The 20,184-nt window shown below is 38.4% G+C and overlaps 1 protein-coding gene across 14 annotated transcripts in view; it reads left to right on the top strand.

The window, feature by feature from the left end:
* The window catches only part of IGSF11 (immunoglobulin superfamily member 11), a 236,298-nt gene that overhangs the window by 160,041 nt on the left and 56,073 nt on the right, over nucleotides 1-20,184 (top strand). The window contains exon 1 of one of the 14 annotated variants that reach the window (XM_063704080.1): nucleotides 2,249-2,669. The exons of 8 other annotated variants lie outside the window; for them this stretch is intronic. In XM_063704080.1, the coding sequence (XP_063560150.1) occupies nucleotides 2,507-2,669 (163 nt within the window). In that variant the 5' untranslated portion in view covers nucleotides 2,249-2,506. Of the gene's footprint in view, nucleotides 1-2,248; nucleotides 2,670-20,184 lie in introns of those variants that run through there. 5 more of the 14 variants (XM_063704077.1, XM_063704079.1, XM_063704078.1 and 2 more) reach the window with 5 other exon arrangements.

Raw genomic sequence — 20,184 nt, 5'->3', positions numbered from 1 at the left:
TAATGTTCTGGCTACATGACCAGCAGTTCTTTTCTTAGATACATTTTGTATTGACTGGGAGGTTCATGATCTCATATAGTTCATTTCATTTTCAGCAACATTAATTGTTGAAGGGCCTTCCTTACATAACATGGTGATATCATGATACATTAACCAATGTGCTTTGTGTCCCTGTTATTTTCTGCAACCTTCTGACGGCTTTACTTTTTCTGGTTATAAGGGGAGGGGAAGGATACTTCAGCAGGATGTAAAAAAGAGGCAAATGTCTGTTTTTTTTTTTTTTTTAATTTCAGAAATTACAAAGCCTGAGTCTGGCTATAAGACTGAATTTGAAAAAACAAAAGTCAAGAAAAAAGATTTTATAGACTAGAAGAGGAAGGAGAGCTGGGTAGGGGGCTGAATGAATCTAGATAGTGGGATTGTATTTGAACCCCCTAGGAAGGTTTGATAAATTCTAGAGGAGAGTGGACTTCCCCCTACCATGACTTACCCCACCCACTGACGGAAGCTAAAAAAGCAGAAAGACCTGAGAGGAAATGTGCCAAGATTAAGTTTCTGCCTCTCAACTAAATGGAGACTCACAACTGAAATTGTTTAGTCATAGAAAAAAATAAAAATAATTATATTACTTTTTTTACCCCTGTGATTTATGGAGTGGGATTTGCATCTACTATATCTATATTGAATAACTAACAGTGAGATATAGTGGAAAATTGCTTAGGCTCTGAAGCCAGATTGATTTGGGATTAAATACTGGCTCTGTGTAATACCCTAGGCTAGTTACTTAATCTTTCTGAGTCTGTTTTCTCATTTGTGTAACTGGAATAATAATACCCACCTCATTTGAAGTGTTTTGATGCATGGATAGGATATATGTACAATATCTAGAATGGTGCCTGGCTCATAGGAGGTACTCAGAAATACTCTGCTTTCATTTTAATCTCAGTATTATGTCTTTATTTTGTGTTCTTAAGACTTATAGACTACGTCTAAACCCTTCTTTCATATGACAGCTCTACAAATATTTGAGGGCCAGTGTCCTTAACTGTGTCTTGTATATTTGAGAAGCCGTATGCCATAATGTATTCTGGAGCACACTTCTTAGATTTGAATCTCAGCTAGCCCACTTACACACTTAGGTAAGTTACTTAACTTATTTGAACCTCGGTTTCCTTATTTGTAAACTGGAGATGATATTAATAATACCTATCTCTTGGGTTAGTTGTGAATATCAAAGATGTTAATACAGATAAAGACCTATAGGCACATGTTAGTTAATTATACATACAGTTAATATCTTATTGTGACAGAGGCAGTGCTTACATGTTCACCTAGTCCTGTTTTGTTTTCATCTTTAGAGCCAGACTTAAGCTGTTTTTTTCTGCCTTCCTTGCAATTATGTTGGGGCTATGTGCTTATTCTAACTGGTAGACTACAAGTAGAGGTGATATGTGTCATTTATGACTCAAAGCCCTTTGCCATGTGGATTGTGGAGGCTGCATGTTGAGATGATGGATTCACAAGGTGATACTAGACTGAATTTCTAAATCATTTGGAATTAGCTTCTGAATGCATATAGGACACTGTATGGGCAAGAAATAAACTTTGTGTAAAACTGCTGAGAGTTTGTCATTGTGCTGTCAAGGCATAATCTAGCCTATGTAGATTAATATGACTAATATTGGTAGATGAATACTAAATGAAACAAACTGTCGAGGGGTCATTTTTAGGAGAAGGCCTTTTCAGTGAATTAAGGTATTCATTAAGATATCCTCCTTAATGATATTAAGGAGGAGGGAGGATTTTATTGAAGAAACAGAAACAAGGTTAAAAAAGGAACATTAATTTTTCTATTTGAAATGGGTTTTATGTAAATGCATGTTTTGGTGATAAAACCCTTTGTCCTTCTTTTTATTGTCCCATATCCTATAATAGAATTTTCTTTCTTTAAAGCTTCTTAACATCTTTCTAAATGGGAAACAGTTATATTCTGGAGTGGTCATTAATAACTTTATTAGTGAATGAGTTTATCAGCTCCTTTTTTTGGGAGAAGATTTTATCAAAGGGTATGGAGGAGAAAACATAAGAGTTCCAATTAAGTTTTTGAGGAAAGGAGGGGGCTTTAAAAGCAGGCTAAGAATGAAGCACAGTGGATGTTGTATTTTCCTCTAATTTGGTATTGTGGTCTCTCTCTGGAGAGTTGCTAGAAACTCTAGCTCTGCCCTGATGGGGATCCAAGGGAGATGGCCTTAGATGCTTGCAAAGTGGCTTTACGTGATACTTCTTTATCCCGGTGGACAGTCTAACCTAAGTGTCTAACTCATGACCAGGTTTCCCTCTTACAGGGAACTTGAATATACTGGCAGGTACCTTTGTGGTTCGTGCCTGACTTGTGTCCAGTGTATGAGATAGCCACTCTCTAGGAGAGCCATGACTGGGCAGAGAGTTAGGTTTGGTTGTGTTGGTCAGGTGAGACACAGAGGAGGCATGAAATAACAAGCAGTGTATGTTATTTACAGACCCAGAAAGAAGAGGGCAGCACACCTCAGGGCCAGCAGGAGGAAGGGGAGTCATCCAGGACATGTACTCTCAACTGGCGATTGGGAAGAAGACAGAAAGAGATAGACATGTAGGTCGAAGTCTTTACTGGGGTCCATGGTGTTACCCAAGTAAGTTTCCCACAGGGAGTTGTAATTGGTGGGTTTAGAGGAAGCAGGCACAAGTTCTATGTAGGCATGCTGTGTCTGAGAGGAGGTCACTGTGGCATATCTGCACAGTGTGTATGGGGTGTGGAGGCCAGTGGGGCAAGTCAAATAGGCTCTGTTTAGTTGTCCCACAGGGAAGTGGTCACCAGGAGGCAGTTATATAAGGGAGATGTCTGGATCAATCACATTGAGGAACAGGGAAGAGGTGAAGAACTGGAAACTGTGTCAGGGATGACTTACCCTTCCTTCTGATATGAAAGAAATTCAACTTATGTTTAAAATGAATGCCAAAAGCTGGGCACAGTGGCTGATGCCTGTAATCCCAGAACTTTGGGAGGCTAAGGTGGGCAGATCACTTGAGGTCAGGAGTTTGAGCCAACATGGTGAAACCCCATCTCTACTACAAAAAATACAAAAATTAGTCAGGCATAGTGGCATGTGCCTGTAGTCCCAGCTACTTGGGAGGCTGAAGCAGGAGAATTGCTTGAACCCAGGAGGTGGAGGTTGCAGTGAACTGAGATCACGCCACTGCACTCCAGCCTGGGTGACGAGTGAGACCCTGTTTCAAAATAAAAATAAAATAAAATAAAATGAATGCCAAAGCAACATTAAATAATTATAAGAATTTGCTACAGTGGTAGATGTAGTTAGAACTCAGCTCACTCATAAACACAAGTGATCCTTGAGGTGAAACTTGGTGAGTGGCAAAGTGTTGTCAACCACTGTCCCAGATGTTACTCTGCTTCCCTCACATACCACATAAAGTGGTAAATGGGTTTGATTCCTGGGAAATGAGTTTTCAAGTATCTTTAACCACTTAACAAGAAAATGTGACTTCTTAAAATGTACTTCTTAGGTTGACTCATTGTGAAGATAAAAAAGAAATACCAGAATAAAGTGTGAGAAAAAATACAAATCAAATATTTAAAAATTTTTTGGATACATTATATTTGTACATATTAATGGGGCATACATGAAATTCGGTTGCATGCATAGATGTGTAAGTCAGGATTAAGTCAGGATATTTAGGGTATCCGTCATCCAAGTATTTATCATTTCTGTGTTTTGGGCACGTTTCATTTCCTCTCTACTATTTGTGTTGAAAAATACAGCCATTGTTGTTAATTGCAGTCACACTACTCTGCTATCAAACATTCGAACATATTCCTTGTATCTAATGGTATGTTTGTACCCTGTAACAAACCTCTCTTTATCTCACTTCCACCCTCTACCCTTAAATCCGTCCCAGTCTCTGGTATCTATTGTTCCACTCTTTACCTCCATATGATCAACTTTATTAGCTCCCATGTATGAGTGAGAACACATAATACTTTTCGTGCCTGGCTTATTTCCCTTAACATAATGACTTACAGTTCCATCTGTGTTGTGACAAATGACATGATTTCCTTTGTTTTTATGGTCAATAGATTTCCATTGTATAAATATAAAATATTTCCTTTATTCATCATCTGTTGATGTACGCTTAGGTTGATTCCATATCTTTGCTACTATGAATAGTGCTGCAGTGAATGTGAGGGTACAGGTGACCCTTTGAAAGACTGATTCTTTTCCTTTGGATAAATACCTGGTAGTGGGATTGCTGGATTGTATGGTAGTTCTGTTTGTGGTTGTTGTTGTTGTTGTTTTTTGAATGTCCATATTGTTTTCCATAGTGGCTGTACTAATTTACATTACAACCAACAGTGTGAGAGTTCCCTTTTCTCCACATCCTCACTAACATCTGCTATTTCTTGCTTTTTTTATTAATAGCCATTCCAACTGGAGTAAGATGATACCTCATTGTGGTTTTGATTTGTATTTCCCTGATGATTAGTTATGAGCATTTTTTTCCGTATACCTGTTGGCCATTTATATGTCGTCTTTTGAAAATTTCTATGTACGTCCTTTGACTCTTTTTACATGCTATTAATATTTTACTGTTGATTGCATATTCTGGATATTAGTCCCTTGTTGGATGAATAGTTTGTAAATATTTTATTCCAATCAAGAAATTGCCTTTTCACTCCTTTGATTGTTTCTTTTGTCATGCAGAAGCTGTTAAATTTAATATAGTCCCATTTGTCTATTTTTGTTTTTGTTGCCTGTGCTTTTTAGGTCTCAGCCATAAAATCTTTGCCTACACCAATGTCCTAAAGAGTTTTCCATAAATTTTCTTCTTGTAGTTTTATAGTTTTGGGTTTTACTTTTAAATCTTTAATCCATCTTGAGTTGATTTTTGTATATGGTGAGAGATAGTGTTCTAGTTTCATTCTTTTGCAAGATTATCTAGTTTTCCAGCACCATGTATTAACGAGGTATATTGTTTTTACATTGTACCTATTTGGAGATCTCTGAACTTCTGTATCTGGATGTCTTAATCTCTTTCTAGACTTGGCAAGTTTTCATCTGTTATTTTATTAAATAGTTTTTCTAACTCATTCTCTTTTAGGTCACCAATAATTTGAATATTTGGTTGCCTTATTGTGTCCCCATATGTCATGAGGGCTTTGCTCTTATTTGTTTATTGATTTATATTGTGTTATTTTAAAAGACCTGTCTTCACGTTCTAATATTCTTTCTTTTGTTTAGTCTATCATTAAAACTTTGAATGTATTTTGTATTTCATTCCATGAATTCTTGAGAGTTTCTATTTATATCTTTTTTATTATATCTATCTCTTTGGTTAATTTCCCAGTCACATCCTGAATTATTTTTCTGATTTCTTTGTATTATTTTTCAGAGTTATCTTATAGCTCAGTGAGGTTTTCTTTTTTAACATTTTCAACATTTTGAACTCTTTTTCTGAGATTTCATGAATTTCTTTTTGATTGGGATTTATTGCTGGATAACGTGTTCCCTTGCAGGTTTCATATTTCCTTGTATTTTTATGTTTTCTGTGTCCTTACATTGGTATCTGTGCATCTGGTGTAACAGTTACTTCTTCCAATTTTGTGATTTTGCTTTCATAGGGGAGGACTTTTTCCTGAAGATGAATATATGGTGTCGGTTGGGTAGGGCACTTTGGCTTTGATTCTGGGTACATGCAGTAGTGCAGTGTCTGTATGATTTCTTTGACTATAAACAGCATCAGTGGTGTCTGATTTTCTTGGCGGCTTAGGGTACAGTTGTCAGAGAAGGCTGTGGTGAAGTTGTGCTGAGATCCGGGATGCCAGTCTTCAGGCTTCAGTGGTGGCAGCAGGGAGCTGACTGTGCCTGCCCTTGGGCCCAAGGTGGCATACATTGGTACCAGTGTTAGCGGGTCCAGGCAGGCTTATTCTTTGCCTCCAGGTGGATTGTTGAGGTACCAGGCATGGCAGTGGTGGGCCGTGTGGGTTGAAGAGTTCTTGAGCCCCTGGCAGTGGATGTGGCATGAGCAATGGCAGTGGCAGCAGTGAGACAATCCTCTGAAACCCAAGTGGTCTGTGCTAGTGTTGGCAGTGACTGTGACCAGTTGGGTGGGCTGAAGACCTGCAGGTAGCATGTGAGGGGTGGGTGCCGGCTGTGGTGGTGGTAGCAGGTTGAGTGGACCTGATCCTAGACACTGGGAGGAGTGCTCAGGTGCCACGGGCAGTGGACTGGATCAGGCAATCTCCAAGCTCCTGGATGGTGTGCTCAGGTGGAAGCAGCAACATCTGTGTTGTGGACCTGCTACCAGAGAAAGCTTGGTTGCTTTCCCTGGGGGCAGCCATAGGCAGGCAGCTGGAGGGTGTGGGCTTTTCTTGCACCTCAGCCCACAGCAGTCTGTAGCTGCAGTGGTTGTGGGCAGTGGAATTTGTCCTCAGGATACATGAGAATGCATGGCTGCCCCTCTGCTGGGCTGGGGGTGGGATTGTTGCTCTAGACTCTTGACCTGGGCCTGGTTGCAGGGCAGGACGCAGTCGATTGTGGGCTAGGCTCTTAAAATGGCACTGTGCTGCAGCTGCTTAGGACTCAGGGGTTTGTGGGACTCGATGTGAGCTCCCTGTCTGGAACAGTGCCTTCGTGTGGTTTCTAGGGCACACCCTATGTTACTTTCAAGGCCTCTGAGGGTCAAAGGGCTCTCCTCTGGCTAGGATTGTTGTAGTCCATGATGGGAATGTGGACCACTGGGGTCTCTCATCCTTTCTCCACACTGGGGAGTTCCAAGATGATCGCTGCTGAGCAGGCTACCTCATTTCCCTCTACTTTCTTGCTTTAGATGTTTCCTGTCACTTTGCTGAATTTCAGTGTTCTCTCTTGGATGATCTGTTTGAAGTGTGATTTTTCTCCTCACTATTTTGTTTCTTCTTAGTGGAGGAGGTGAGTAGACATTAGGAGATGCCTCTAATCAGCCATCTTGAAGCGGGGACATTGTCTTTTTCAAGAATTAATACCCAAGACCAAACTAGAACATGCCTCAGAGGTTCCAGATATAGCGTGGGGCACTGAGGAATGTGGTCCTGCCCCTTAGCCACAAGGGCCCTGCAAGCTGTTGCTGCCTGTCTGAGGGCAACAGATATAGAGCTCAAAAAATAAACTTATGCAAACCAAGGTGCTGGGACCTCTGAGCTCACCCTCCCAGGAGTGTCCAAATCAAGTATTTAGGTGGCTTACTTAGAGATCCAAGCCAGGGCAACATTAAAAGAAAATCTGGGGAATATGTGTTTTCTTGCTGCCATTTTCTCAAAGCAGACATTATGATAATATAAAGTGAAATATGGGATAAATGATCACTGTCCTAATGCTGTGGATCAAATATTTTTTCACATATCAATTTCCATTAATAAATGAACATGCCCTGGCTTAGACCCCTAAGAGCAGCTGGTAAAATTCAGTATCTCTTTTTTTCCTACAGAAGTGGGTGACAGGAAGTTCACTTCTTAGAGAATTTATGACTATTTTTGAAAATATGATTATGAAAATTTATTTCTGATATTGAGGTTAGAATGTTACATTATGGGGGTTGGTAAAAGGAAGGAAGGACTCTCCTGTTATCTTTCATATCTCTCCTGGTCCACTGTAGATTGCCATGGTAGTAGGAACTTTGATATACATTAATATGGTCCACATGGAAATTATATGAGGAATGAAGCAAGTGGCTTATAACTTCGGGGAAGAAGGGTTGCCTATTTCCAGTTTTCAGAATGTTCACTATCTTCAGACTAGAATAAAAGTTTGATTCTATCTCTAGTCTCCCTGGTAGCAGGAGTTTTGTTCTCCTTTCCTGTACTCGCTGTAGCAGCATGGAAACTTCCTTGGAACCCCAGATCATGGCAGCAGTGGTAGATTCCTACTTTGAGATATTGGGAAATAGGTGAAGAGAGCTTTGGGCACTTCAATGATGATGGTGGTTTTGGGGTCATGCCTTCGGGATTTCCTATATACAAGGTGCTATTTCAAAGTACAGACAATAGCATGAGAACTAGAAAAGATAGCTTCAAGGTTTGAGCCTGTTACCATTAGCCAAAAAAGAACAAGTTGGGAAAACAAACTAATTTTTAAGGAGAAGACATTGACTTCATTTTTGGACATTGACTTTGAAGTGATGATTATTAAAATGGTGGCTGGAAGTTTGACACACCATCTTTTTTTCTTTTTTAAGGTTAGAAAGAGGAATTTACTGGGGCGTATAACCAAACCATGAAATGCATACAGCTTAAACTGCCTTTAGGGCTGGGCTGGGAACACATAACTTGAATTTAGTTAAGGCTGTCTCTTCTGTTTCATGTGTCGGTTTCATATTCTGTTTTTTTAAAAATTTTTATTAATTTCAACTTTTAGATTCAGAGGGTACGTGTGCAGCTTTGTTAAATGGATATATCCTGTGACACTGAGGTTTGGGGTACAAATGATCCTGTCACCCAGGTAGTGAGCATAGTACCCAATAGGTAGTTTTTCAGCCCTTGACTTCCTCCCCCTGCCCCCCAGTAGTCCCCAGTGTCTGTTGTTCTCATCTTTTTGTCCATATGTACCCAATGTTTAGCTCCCACTTATAAATAAGAACATGCAATATGTGGTTTTATGTTCTTGCATTAATTCACTTAGGATGATGGCCTCCAGCTGCGTCCATGTTGCTGCAAAGGACATGATTTCATTCTTTTTTGTGGCTGCATAGTATTCCATGGTGTATGTGTACCACATTTTCTTTATCCAGTCCACTGTTGATGGCCACCTAGGTTGATTCCATGTCTTTGCTATTGTGAATAGTGCTGCAGTGAACATAAGAGTTGATGCTTCATCTTTTGTGAAAAGCTGGGGCTAACAATGTTTTGGATAGAGACTTTTAGGCTCAAATTAAAGACCCCCTCACAAATTCGTTATTTGATAGAGCATATCTTTGAGATTATAGTTCAGGTTTGTGGAAGTATATGATTCAATATATAAACTCCTAACAACTTCCTATGAGCACATCTTTTTTTTTTTTTTTTTAAATCCAGCAGGGCTACAAATTTATTTGTCACATATGGTAAAATCTATATGAAATGAGTAAATTTTTTTAAGGAAAGATATTATTGAAGGAAATAGAAAAGTGGTGGGATAACATTTTAAAAAACATATATTTGGCTTTGTGAACGAAATGATTTTATTTTAATTTTTTTGTTCAAGGCAAAATCTCTTCAATAGGAGGAGATAGAGGAGAATTTCTTCTCCAGAATATAATCTGTAGCCATCTGCTGCTGTATCTCATTATGTTCTTCATGTAATTAGAGCAATTAGGATGTGGCTTGCACTGTATATTGGTCATGGAAGGAGGGTTGAGCTATTTCTAGGCTTGTTTTGAGAGACTGGAGATTAATGGCCTAATCTTTTAGGTAAATTGATAGAAACTGAGATATGTTTAAGCTAGGAAATGGAGAAGGACAATTTTTTTTTTTGTTATCTGTTATGTTGCTTTCTTATCACCATGGTAACTAGGTGTTTTGACAAATATATTTTTAATGAGATTAACTCATGATAAAGAAGAAAGTAATAGTGATAAAGAAAATGATAAGAGAAAGATTGTAGAATGAAAGAAGATGGGCTCTGTGATATAGTGATATGGTGGAAACCTCACACCAGATTTTCAACGCTAAGAAGTTTGGAGAAAAGGAGGAAGGAGAATTTAAAGGAGAAGACAAAATTAGGGATATACAAAACTGTCTTTTGGGAAGCCAGTCATGGAATGTGGTTTGTACTGAAGAAGGGCCAGAAGATTAGGTACTGCAACCACAAATGTGCTAAACCACTGTAGGATTCTTAGGATAGATTGCAGTGCCACTCAACTCTCACATAAGATTAGCATGCCATTCCAAATCCTGGAAGAGCCTTCTTGTAACATCTGACTGTTCTTCCTAATCACCCTCTCTGTGCCCTTTTCTTAATTGCAATTGCCAACACATTAGTGATGATTCTCATTGCTAATACTGAACCGTTGCCTTTTCTTCCAACGGATCTTTCTCAGGTAAAGATTATTATCTACTTCAATTCAACTTACTTGTGTCCACCAAATACATTTTTATGAAATACTGCTCTATCCCTGTCTCTTTTTTATTCAAATACTTTTAGTAAAGGCTCACATTGCCTACAATACCATGCTTCTATCTTGACGTTGAAGGTCACCTGAAGAGAGACCAACCCACTTTATCTCCTATAGCTCTTCTGTATGAACCCCATTTTCTTTTCTTTTTTTTTTAATTAAATTTAATTTAAAGTTCTGGGATACATGTGCAGGATGTGCAGGTTTGTTACATAGGTAAACGTATGCCATGGTGGTTTGCTGCACCTATCAACCCATCACCTAGGCATTAAGCCCCACATGCAATAGCTATTTATCCTGACGCTCTCCTTCCCCCGGCCCCTCTGACAAGCCCCAGTGTGTGTTGTTCCCCTCCCTGTGTGCATGTGTTCCCATTGTTCAGCTCCCACTTATAAGTGAGAACACGCGGTGTTTGGTTTTCTGATGAACCCTATTTTCAACTAGCCTGTGTCCTGCCTGTCTTTAAAATGTGTCGTGTTCGTCTCTGCCATTGCTTCTTTGCACATATGATTGCTCTTGTTTGGAAACCTCCTTGGTTCTCTAAGTCTTAAATCCTTTAAGGTCCAATTCAGTACCTCACCATCTTAATTGTGTTCTACCACTTATTTTCTGTTATATTTTTATTTAAGAGATCTTACATTACTTAGCATAGTTGTTTATAGTGTAGCAATGCTGAGAAGTTGATGCTAGTGCTTGAAGCATAGGCCTTTAGGAGAGATCAGGATGGCTTACCCCACTTTGTATTTCAAGTTGCTGTGGCACCAGGCCTTTGGGAACTCAGACAAGTCAGGTTAGAGAAATGAGTTGGGTTTTTATTTCACTCCTTTGTTTAATTTCCTTTCAAAGCCCTGGTGTCACCAAATTCTACGCAGCCCAGGCACTTGACAGAAAAAATGATTTTCCCTAGTTTTGAGGGGACTTATCCTAGATGCATTGAATGGATTCAGCTTCTGGGTGCATGCCCAGTGCCTTATACATAGAACAGTTAATTCTAGGGGATGTCCATGCTCCATTCTGTTCTGATCAGGACTCATTTATGTGTGCCAAGCCACTGCTGAGCTTGGCATGTGCTGATGGGCAAGAGAGGCCTGGCTTCTGTATACATATGACAAGCTCTGCTCCCTGCTGGGCGGGGCATATCCCTGGATGAGAGATCCTGAGTGAGAGAGCAGCAGAGAGAACAAAACAGTGGGAATGAGAGACTGCGAGTAAGCAGTTAGAACAGACATAAAAGGAGATATTAATAATAGAGGAAATTGATATCCATGTTGCCGGTGGAAACAGCCACGTAGAGCAGGGTTTTGATGTCCTTCACAGTACGTGCGTCTTTGTCTAGAATTTACCCAGGTTCTGGCATTACCTGAAGGTCACTGACTCCAACTCTATTCGTTTATGGTGTGGCCTATGCTTTATCCCAGTGTTACTGGGAGATGTTAATTCTTTATTGAAAATGTCTATATTTTAGTTCTTCAGGGGCTACTTAACTCTTTAATTGCTTTTTGTTTATGCAAGTGAAACCCTGGGCTACATATCTGAAAATGTTTCACTTATCCTTGAATTATACCTCCCAAGCTTTAAGCTATAGCTTCTACAAATTTAGTAATGGTGTCTGCCCCGAATAACGAGGATCTATCTGTCCAGCCCTGTACCCATGTGTTGTGTGTCAGGCACATGGATTTTATTGTTTCTAAATGGCAAATTAATAGGATGTCAGAATTTGCATAGACTATGCAAAATCATCCATTCAGCAACTATTGAGCAGTATTCTCTGATATACTGAAAAAATAGGAGATCTTTGCCCCTACGGAACCTACAGTTTAGCCAGGAGAGAAGACAATAGACATGAAGCATAATAAGTATAATGCTCCTAGTAAGTGTGTTAGGAAGTCATAAGTACATTGCAAAATAGATAAAGTGGTAAGAGCATGAGTTGAAAATACATAATTATACGAGATTAATTATAGGTTAGTATTTTCCATTTGCTTTTTAGGTTACAGTACTTAAAGGAAACAGGCATTCAAATCCTTGTATCTGTCTGGATCCTACAGGAATAATTAGCCATTTAGTTCTCGCCATTTGGGAATTGGAGAGAAGGACAGGAATAAACCCCCAAATCTCAAGTTCAGGTCAAGATGTAGTGAGAGCAACCCCCCAAAGAAAGGATACACTTGAGTTCTTCCTTTCTGTTCTTAGGAACTTGGGAATTTCTCCTTAAAGATAGAAATGCATTTTGTTCTAATATTTGTCTTCAATGTAAAGCAATAATAATTTGAATTTTAGGTGGTTTGGTTGAATATCTTTGTACTGAATAGATTTAAATATGATGTTGGGAATATGTTATCTTAAACGTGCCATTCTTTATTCTTAATTATAAACTAAAATTTTCAGGTATCAGTCAAGGCTTGAGAAGGCACTGGAGCAGAAGTTTCTTCTATCCAGCAACTGTAGTTTCTTCTTCTTTTTTTTTTTTTTGAGACGGAGTCTCACTCTGTCTTCCAGGCTGGAGTGCAGTGGCGTGATCTCGGCTCACTTCAACCTCTGCCTCCCAGGGTCAAGCAATTCTCTGCCTCAGCCTCCTGAGTAGCAGGGATTACAGGTGCCTGCCACCACGCCTGGCTAATTTTTTGTATTTTTAGTAGAGACGGGGTTTCACCATCTTAGTCAGGCTGGTCTTGAACCCCTGACCTGGTGATGCACCCACCTCGGCCTCCCGAAGTTCTGGGATTACAGGTGTGAGCCACTGCGCCCGGCCCAACTATACTTTCATATCGTTTATTTTCCCTTTTTCTTCCAGTCACTTCTTTTCAGGATAATTAATGTTATTGAAATAAGGAAACATACCTTAAAATTAAAATCAAACCACATTGATTTTAATTTTAAGGTATGTTTTCTTATTTTGGCATAATCCTGAATTTTGGTGTTCTGTTTTTCATGTTTACACATAAACCTAAAATGTTTTCCCCTTTGGTATTTATTTTCTGTTACTAGATTGTCACTCCCTGAAGTTTGCTAATCTGACGGAAGCTGACCTAATAATGTAGAATGTAAAAATGTCTCTCTGCTTTCTGCCCCTGTAAATACAGCGTGCCATAAATGCCCGTTGTATGCTTCAGTCATTCTAGTACTTTTTGCTCTTTAATAGTATAATTGCCTCTTATATTTCTTCAGGTTATCATCTGGGCAGAGTGTTAGTTCATGAAGGAGCATGAGGCACATCTGTGAGCTCCAGAGCTCAGCAGGATTCACCCCTGGGCTTTGGCAAGGCATGTGAAGCTGGGGCTGGCACCTCATTATTGCCAGCTTTATTGTTGCCTGTTCTGCATCAGCTGCCAATACTGCTGTGACACCACACACTATTTTTGGTCTTTTTAACTAAACATTTTTTTTTTCAAATAATTAACTTATGTACCTATTTCTACAAATGAAAAGACTATTTAATAGAGAAGTGGGAACGGAAAAGCAGATTTTAATGCTTTAAGATTTTAAAAACTTTTAAAATTAGTTGTGTTTTTTTTTTTGTAAAACCGTGTAGCTTGAAAGCTAGTAGTATTTGAAAACCACAGTAATGAGTGTATTACTGAGAATGCAATAGTACCAACTCCTAGAATATATCCTTTTTGCTGCTATTTTAAATCATCACCTTAAATGACGAAAGTATGTGAATATAATTCAAAACCAAATTCAAAACCTTTCCACTTCAAACTGGCTTCTGTTTTGATAATGCCAGGATTCTGATAATCTTAAAGGCAGGAAACCATGAAGTTATTTTATTTTCTTGCTTATGTAGTATCCTTCACTCCCATTGAACATTCCTGCCAGTTTTTCCATTTAGCACCTCTAAATATACATATTTATTTCGTTTCCAAAGATCCCCTAGTTCAGGTCCTCTTTATGTCTGGTTTATTTTTATGTGGTAACAATTGGAGTTTTAATCAGTGTCTCTCCCTATTATTATTTCCTATTATACCTTCCCTTTTGTTTGGAAATAGGAATTATTTTTTTCAGGAAAAGATAAACGTAGCATATCTCTTACTGCAGAAGAGTTGAATTCTTGACTTTTGAATTTTATGTGAAATTCTAGGCATGAAGGGAGCTGTTCTGGAAGAATTAGAATAAGTTATTTCTGTCCTCAGAAAAGTAGAGCTAGGGGTGGTGGCATGCAGATCCCCTGTGCCCAGCGTGGCTGGAGAATAGTAGAGATGGCTGTCTAGTTAGAGGGACCTGTGGCAACTTTGCAAATTTCCCATGGCAAGGATAACTTAGGGGGTGATGAGGAGATACCTGTATGCGCAGAGGGACATGGATGTAGCCAACAGAAAGCCAGACTTGACAGAAGGCTTGTGGCAGAGATGAGGAGGATGAGGGAAGGAGCTAAGGATCTGGGTAGACCTGCCTGTAGGAGAGCTACAGATGTTTGTGGATAAATGCTGGTGACCTCCACCCATCCTTCCCGTTCCTCTACCACACAAATCTAGCATTTTATAATCCTTTGGAATTTAGATGCAGCCCATGAGGAAGGGGAAACCAGAAATTGAGATTACCCTGACTTGACTGAAATTTAATTTTCACCATTCAGCAGCATAGGAGTTTTAAAACAGAGATTAAGTTCAGTTGTACAGAAATAAACTCCCAATTGCTTGCACACCTGAGTTTGTGCTTTGCCCTAGTACCTGCTGCTCTAGTTCATTTGCAGTGAAGCCTCTCTAATCTTGCTTTTTGCACGGGGGAAGCTACCATGGCTGTTGGTAATACATGGCCTGGACATGTTGATTCTTCATACTCTGTGTCCGCTTCATTGTTCCCGCTGTTTTCCAACCTGAACCTGTCCTTTACGCAGCCCAGTCCCCTCATAGCCTAGTGTCTACTGGGAGACTTCTCAGCTTCCCGCCTAACTGCTCTTTCTTTGTGTATACTTTTCCCACTTACATTCAGACATCAGCTGTCTCCTTCCTCTTTTTTTGCCAGTCTACATCTTTACCAGTTTTCATGGTTCAGCCCTGACAGAGCTGTCATTTTATGACCTTTCTTTATTTTTATAGTCACTACAGTGTTGGATTATTATTATTATTTTTTAATATTTACCTCTTGGCACTTGCATAGTGCTTTTTGTTTCTTGGTTTTTGTTCTGTGGCTGTTAGTGTTTTTTTTCTCCAACTCGATGATAAACTTCTTAGGAACATGGGCCATACCCTGTTTTTCTCTTGTGTTCTCTTGAATGCTAGCATATAGTGGGCATAGAGCAGATACTGAAAAATTACTCATTAATTAATGGGGTGGAAGCCATTGCTATTTACATTATGTGTATGAGATGAATTTTATCTTTATCTGTTTTATTCTTTATGTATTTCTATGTCTCTACCACACTAGCAGTTAAGTTAAAGAAGCAAGCAGTGGGTGGATGCACTGTTCCCGTCTCTGACAAGTACAACAAAGCTGACTTGCCTATTTTTAGAAACCTTGATGATGTTAATTTTTCAAATGTCACTTAAAAATAGGTAGCTAAATAAGAACTCTGAGTGTTTTTAATGCAATGGTATACTTTTCTAAAGGGGCCTCTGGAATATGGGCATCACAGATTGAACATCTTTAGTTAACACTTGCTCAAAGTTATCGAAGAGATAAAGAGAGAGTTATTGCTCTGTCTTGTGTAATATTTTTTAATTGCCAAGTTATCTGTTATTAATTAGGATCCCCTTTTTGACGTAGCTTCAGAAGAATGTTTTGCCCTAAATTCTAGCTCAGTGTTTCATTTATATGCTTGGATAAGTTTCCTTCCCTGTTCTGGACTTTATTTTCTCTGTCCTGTACTTTATTTTTTAATTCGATATTAAGGACCTTTTCACAGAAGAGTACTTCCCCATTGGGTTTTAGAGAAGCCAGATCTTCTTTTCTCATGTAATTTCTCTGGCTATTGTCTATAATACCCTGGGGACCCAAAGCAGGCAAGAGACCTAGGAAAGAAGGAACAGAAACCTGAGAGGCTTCAGGCACACAGGAATGTCACTCTGTTCTCGTTCAGCACCTTCCCCTAGTCATGCGTTGGTTTCCCCCAGATCCAGAGAAGAACATAAAACCCATTTTGCAGAAGCAGGCCATATGCCTCTCTTTAGGGATGACCCATAAAACATGTATTATTTTTCACATATAAAAATATATAATGCATCTGATGTTTTTAAAAATCTCAGATGGCACCTTACAAATAATTTGAGCTTTACAGTACCCTGCTTGTAAGTCACCCTTATCTGAGGTGCTTTTTGGTTAAGATCTCAAAAATTCTCTCTCTCTCTTTCCTACTGGAGTGAACTGGAAACTACCCTGTGTCACATTAAAGTTATTGGCAAATGTGTCCTTATTGTGAGAATAAAAAAGAACATGCACTGACTTTGGGAGGAATCCCCACCTCATTCAGTGGCACTGCTTGCCAATGCATAGTAAAAAAATAAGATAGAAAAGCTCCTACAAAGAGGAAAACGATACAACTATATGTATTCACTTGCTTTCTCATTTGCTTATTTACTTGACATGTTTCAATAAGTGCAGAGAAGAAAAGGCACAGGGTACTATGCGAAAAAATGGACAGGAAAGGGTGGCCCTTTATGAGAAGGGTTCTTTAAGAAAGTGATTTCTAAGCTGAGACCTACTGAATTTCTAAGTTGAATTCCTGCTGACTAGTAGAAATTCCTACTGACAAGTCAGTAGGAATTTGAAGGCTAGACAACATGGCACAGCAATAAGGGGAGAATAGCAGGAGATGGAGGCAGCTCCATTAGAAATGCTTATGTTTAATTTTTAAAAGACGCGTCTTGGGCTCTCGATTGGCAAATAGCTGTGGAAAGTGAAATATTTTGTTTTGAAGAGTTAATGTAGTTGAAACAGCATAATCTTGTAAAGTTATGTCTAAATCTTAATAGAGAATGTAAAGAAAGATTAGAGATTTAAAATTTAACACAGATCATGCCATGTGGTCAGTGGCTTTTATAAACTTTTTTACTCAAATTATGACTGTTATATCTGGACATTTATTTAAAAGATTATATATATCTCTCCATACATATGTACATATATATATATGTATGGGTAGATAGTCTTTTGGTTTTTTTTGGCATTAATTCTTGAAGCTCAGTTTATTTAGCATCCCCATATGTTTAGGAACCTTTTATAGCTTATCTCACTTGAGAATATAACAATATATTTAAATTAGAGCCCTCCTTCAAAATTCTGAGTTTACTTTGGAATTTTTTCTTTCTTCTCCTTTCCCTTTCTTAGCTTATCTTTTGGGTAGAATTACAGAAAGTAGTAGGAACAGTTGTCTCTTCTAAATGTGGTGCTGTGTTACCACCTCCTGTGCAGGCAGAGCCCTGTGCATTCCAAAGATGTCCTGGGAATGGAAACTAGACAAAGAGAGAGGAAGATTGGCTTGGCTAAGCTACATGGACATTCAGTTTGTGAAAGGATAAACTAGATATAAAGAATAAGAAGTGACAAATGGTTTTTCACTTGACTCTCTTAAACGTAAATCCAAACCTAACCCTTATTAAAGTGATCTGGCTGCTTTTTATTTGGGTAAATATATAATCTTTGATATGCTGTCGTAATGTTGCCTTTGTGCTAACCTGAACCTGGCGATCCTTATAATTGTCACTGAAGATACATAATATGGAGATGAAAGTTACCTTTTTAATTCTAGTCCGTAGTAAGCACATTGTTAAATGCTTGAAGGGAAATGCAAATCAGAAAGGCTAGATGTCTTTTGGTAAACTTACCATACTTTTCTGATATTTAGCTTATGTAGAATATAATTAAGATAAACCAAATAACCAAGCTTGTAAAGGTGCCGTCGTGTAGAAAAAAGCAACATGGAGCCAGGGGCCTTTTAACACCTCAGTTCTGCCACAAAAGAGCCATGTGACTTTATACTGAAAACATATAAGCTTTCTGAGCTGTTTCTTCATCTATGAAATGGAGATAATGCCTATTTTATTAGGGGCATTTGTGAAGATCATAATACATGTGAAAGTGCTCCACACATTTGTATGGTCCCTAACCTTCAGATGAGTTTAATTAGGTAATTGTTGATCATACGTATATTATGTGCAGGATTATGCTGGGGAAGACAATCCTAGCCCCTGCCTTTTTTATTCACTGACATGGGTTTTGATTACATTTGCATCACACTAGGTTCTTGGATTAACTACTGTTGTAGTTTTGTTCACAACAATTCTTTTTACTCTTCTGTTTTTTTTTTTTTTCTCATTTCTGTGGCCTTTTCTTACCTTTCCTTAATCTTGCCTGGTCTTTTCTGGACGCTATGAACTGCTCCATACCCAGAACTCATCCACCCAACTGCTGAATATAAAATAAGTTGTCCTTTCCTCATCTTTCTTTCATCCCTCTAAAATGACATTTTATTACTATGCAGTAAACATGTTTTAATAAATGCTTCCCTAATTCCAAACATAACATACATTTTGCAGGGATTTTAGAAGTGGTAGACAGGTAGAAAGAAGAAAATTAAAATTACCCTAATGCTTCGCACTGAGAGCTCACATCTGCTAAATTTTTAATGTATCTGTTCTGTCTCCTAAAAAATTATTTAGGAAATGTTTGGATTTTCAGTGCAGCTCACATATATTTGTTAGATTTAGAAGATCAGCACCACATTTATTTATGATCTATGATAATTTGGAACTAGTTTTCCTCAAGAATTTTAATGACTTTTTTTTTTTTACCTCTATCTGGCATAAGATGACTATGTTTACTAACATTGATTCATTTTTGAGCCAAAAAAAAGCAACAAAACAAATCAGGAGAGAGAAGAGCTCTTTTATTTAGTAATTCCTGACACATTTTAGATGCTCATCACATAGTTAATTTTCTTTTCATTGCTTCTTACTTTTCCCTCCCTTTATTTTTTATACTCCTTATAGCTCACACATTTAGCTAAGGAGTGGCATCCCACTGGGTCTCTTTGGGGTGCCGTATGTAGCTCATGTTAGAATTTGAGTATGGTCCCTTAGAAGACATGCTTTATCTAAATTGAAGGCTCCTGATCTGGGGGTTATTTATATTTTCTAAAATTATATGCTAAAGTATATTTTTATATGTTTATTTTTCTGGGAAGATAATCAGCCTATGAGTTTTATCAGATTTTTAAATGATTCTGTGTCCAGAAAAAACATTCGGGATCTGAATCTAAGATCAGCTTGTGGCCTAGCCCTTGAATTCTTGTCAACTCTGGGCAAGGTACATAACCTCTCGGCAAAGAGGAGTCACTTGTGCATAAAGTACGTGGAAGTTATACAAAATTTAAAGACAATTATGAAAATTGGGTTTAGTGGTTAGGAAAAAAGTCAAGGGACAGTATATTTCCAGTCTGAACCATATCAACTATTGTATTCTGAGGCTAACTATGAGCTATGGAATGCTGAAGACAAAATAAATACTGCTTTAAATTCTTTTATGTTAGATTTGGTAGACTATATGATAGATTTGGTAGACATTTCCTAATAGGAAATTCAAATATTAGAATGAGTTTTTTTAATATTCTCCTCATAAATTGGGTAAGATTTTTATTTGAATTAAGTACTTTAGAAGTGATCTTATTTGAATTTAAAACAATTTTCATTACCTGTGAAATACTCCATATGCTCAGAGTCTAAGAAATCCTAATAGGTAGTTAAAAGTGTAAAATGTCTTCCCTTCTTCCTGTCTGTATCTCCTCCCTTCTCCATGCTTTTTTCCTGCAAATAATTTGTGTATTTGCTGTAAAGTGTGTACTTACCTTAAGCTAGTGTTTTCAGACCCTCTTCTTAGCCTGTGACATACTGGTGGGAAGTCTTCTGTCCTGACCCCTTTTTTTCCCTCTTTAGCTCTGCCCATTCTTCATCCCGTCCTCTGACTTGCACTCATTGTCTGCATGTTGGTTAACTGTCTATGGAACGCTATGATTAGTACACATATACAGATTTAACCCACCCAACTTTCTTGATTTCTTTTTCACTTAGT

Source organism: Gorilla gorilla, chromosome 2, assembly GCF_029281585.2.
Source record: "Gorilla gorilla gorilla isolate KB3781 chromosome 2, NHGRI_mGorGor1-v2.1_pri, whole genome shotgun sequence".
In the NCBI taxonomy this organism is placed as follows: Eukaryota; Metazoa; Chordata; class Mammalia; order Primates; family Hominidae; genus Gorilla; species Gorilla gorilla.
This window is presented reverse-complemented; position numbering and strand designations above follow the sequence as displayed.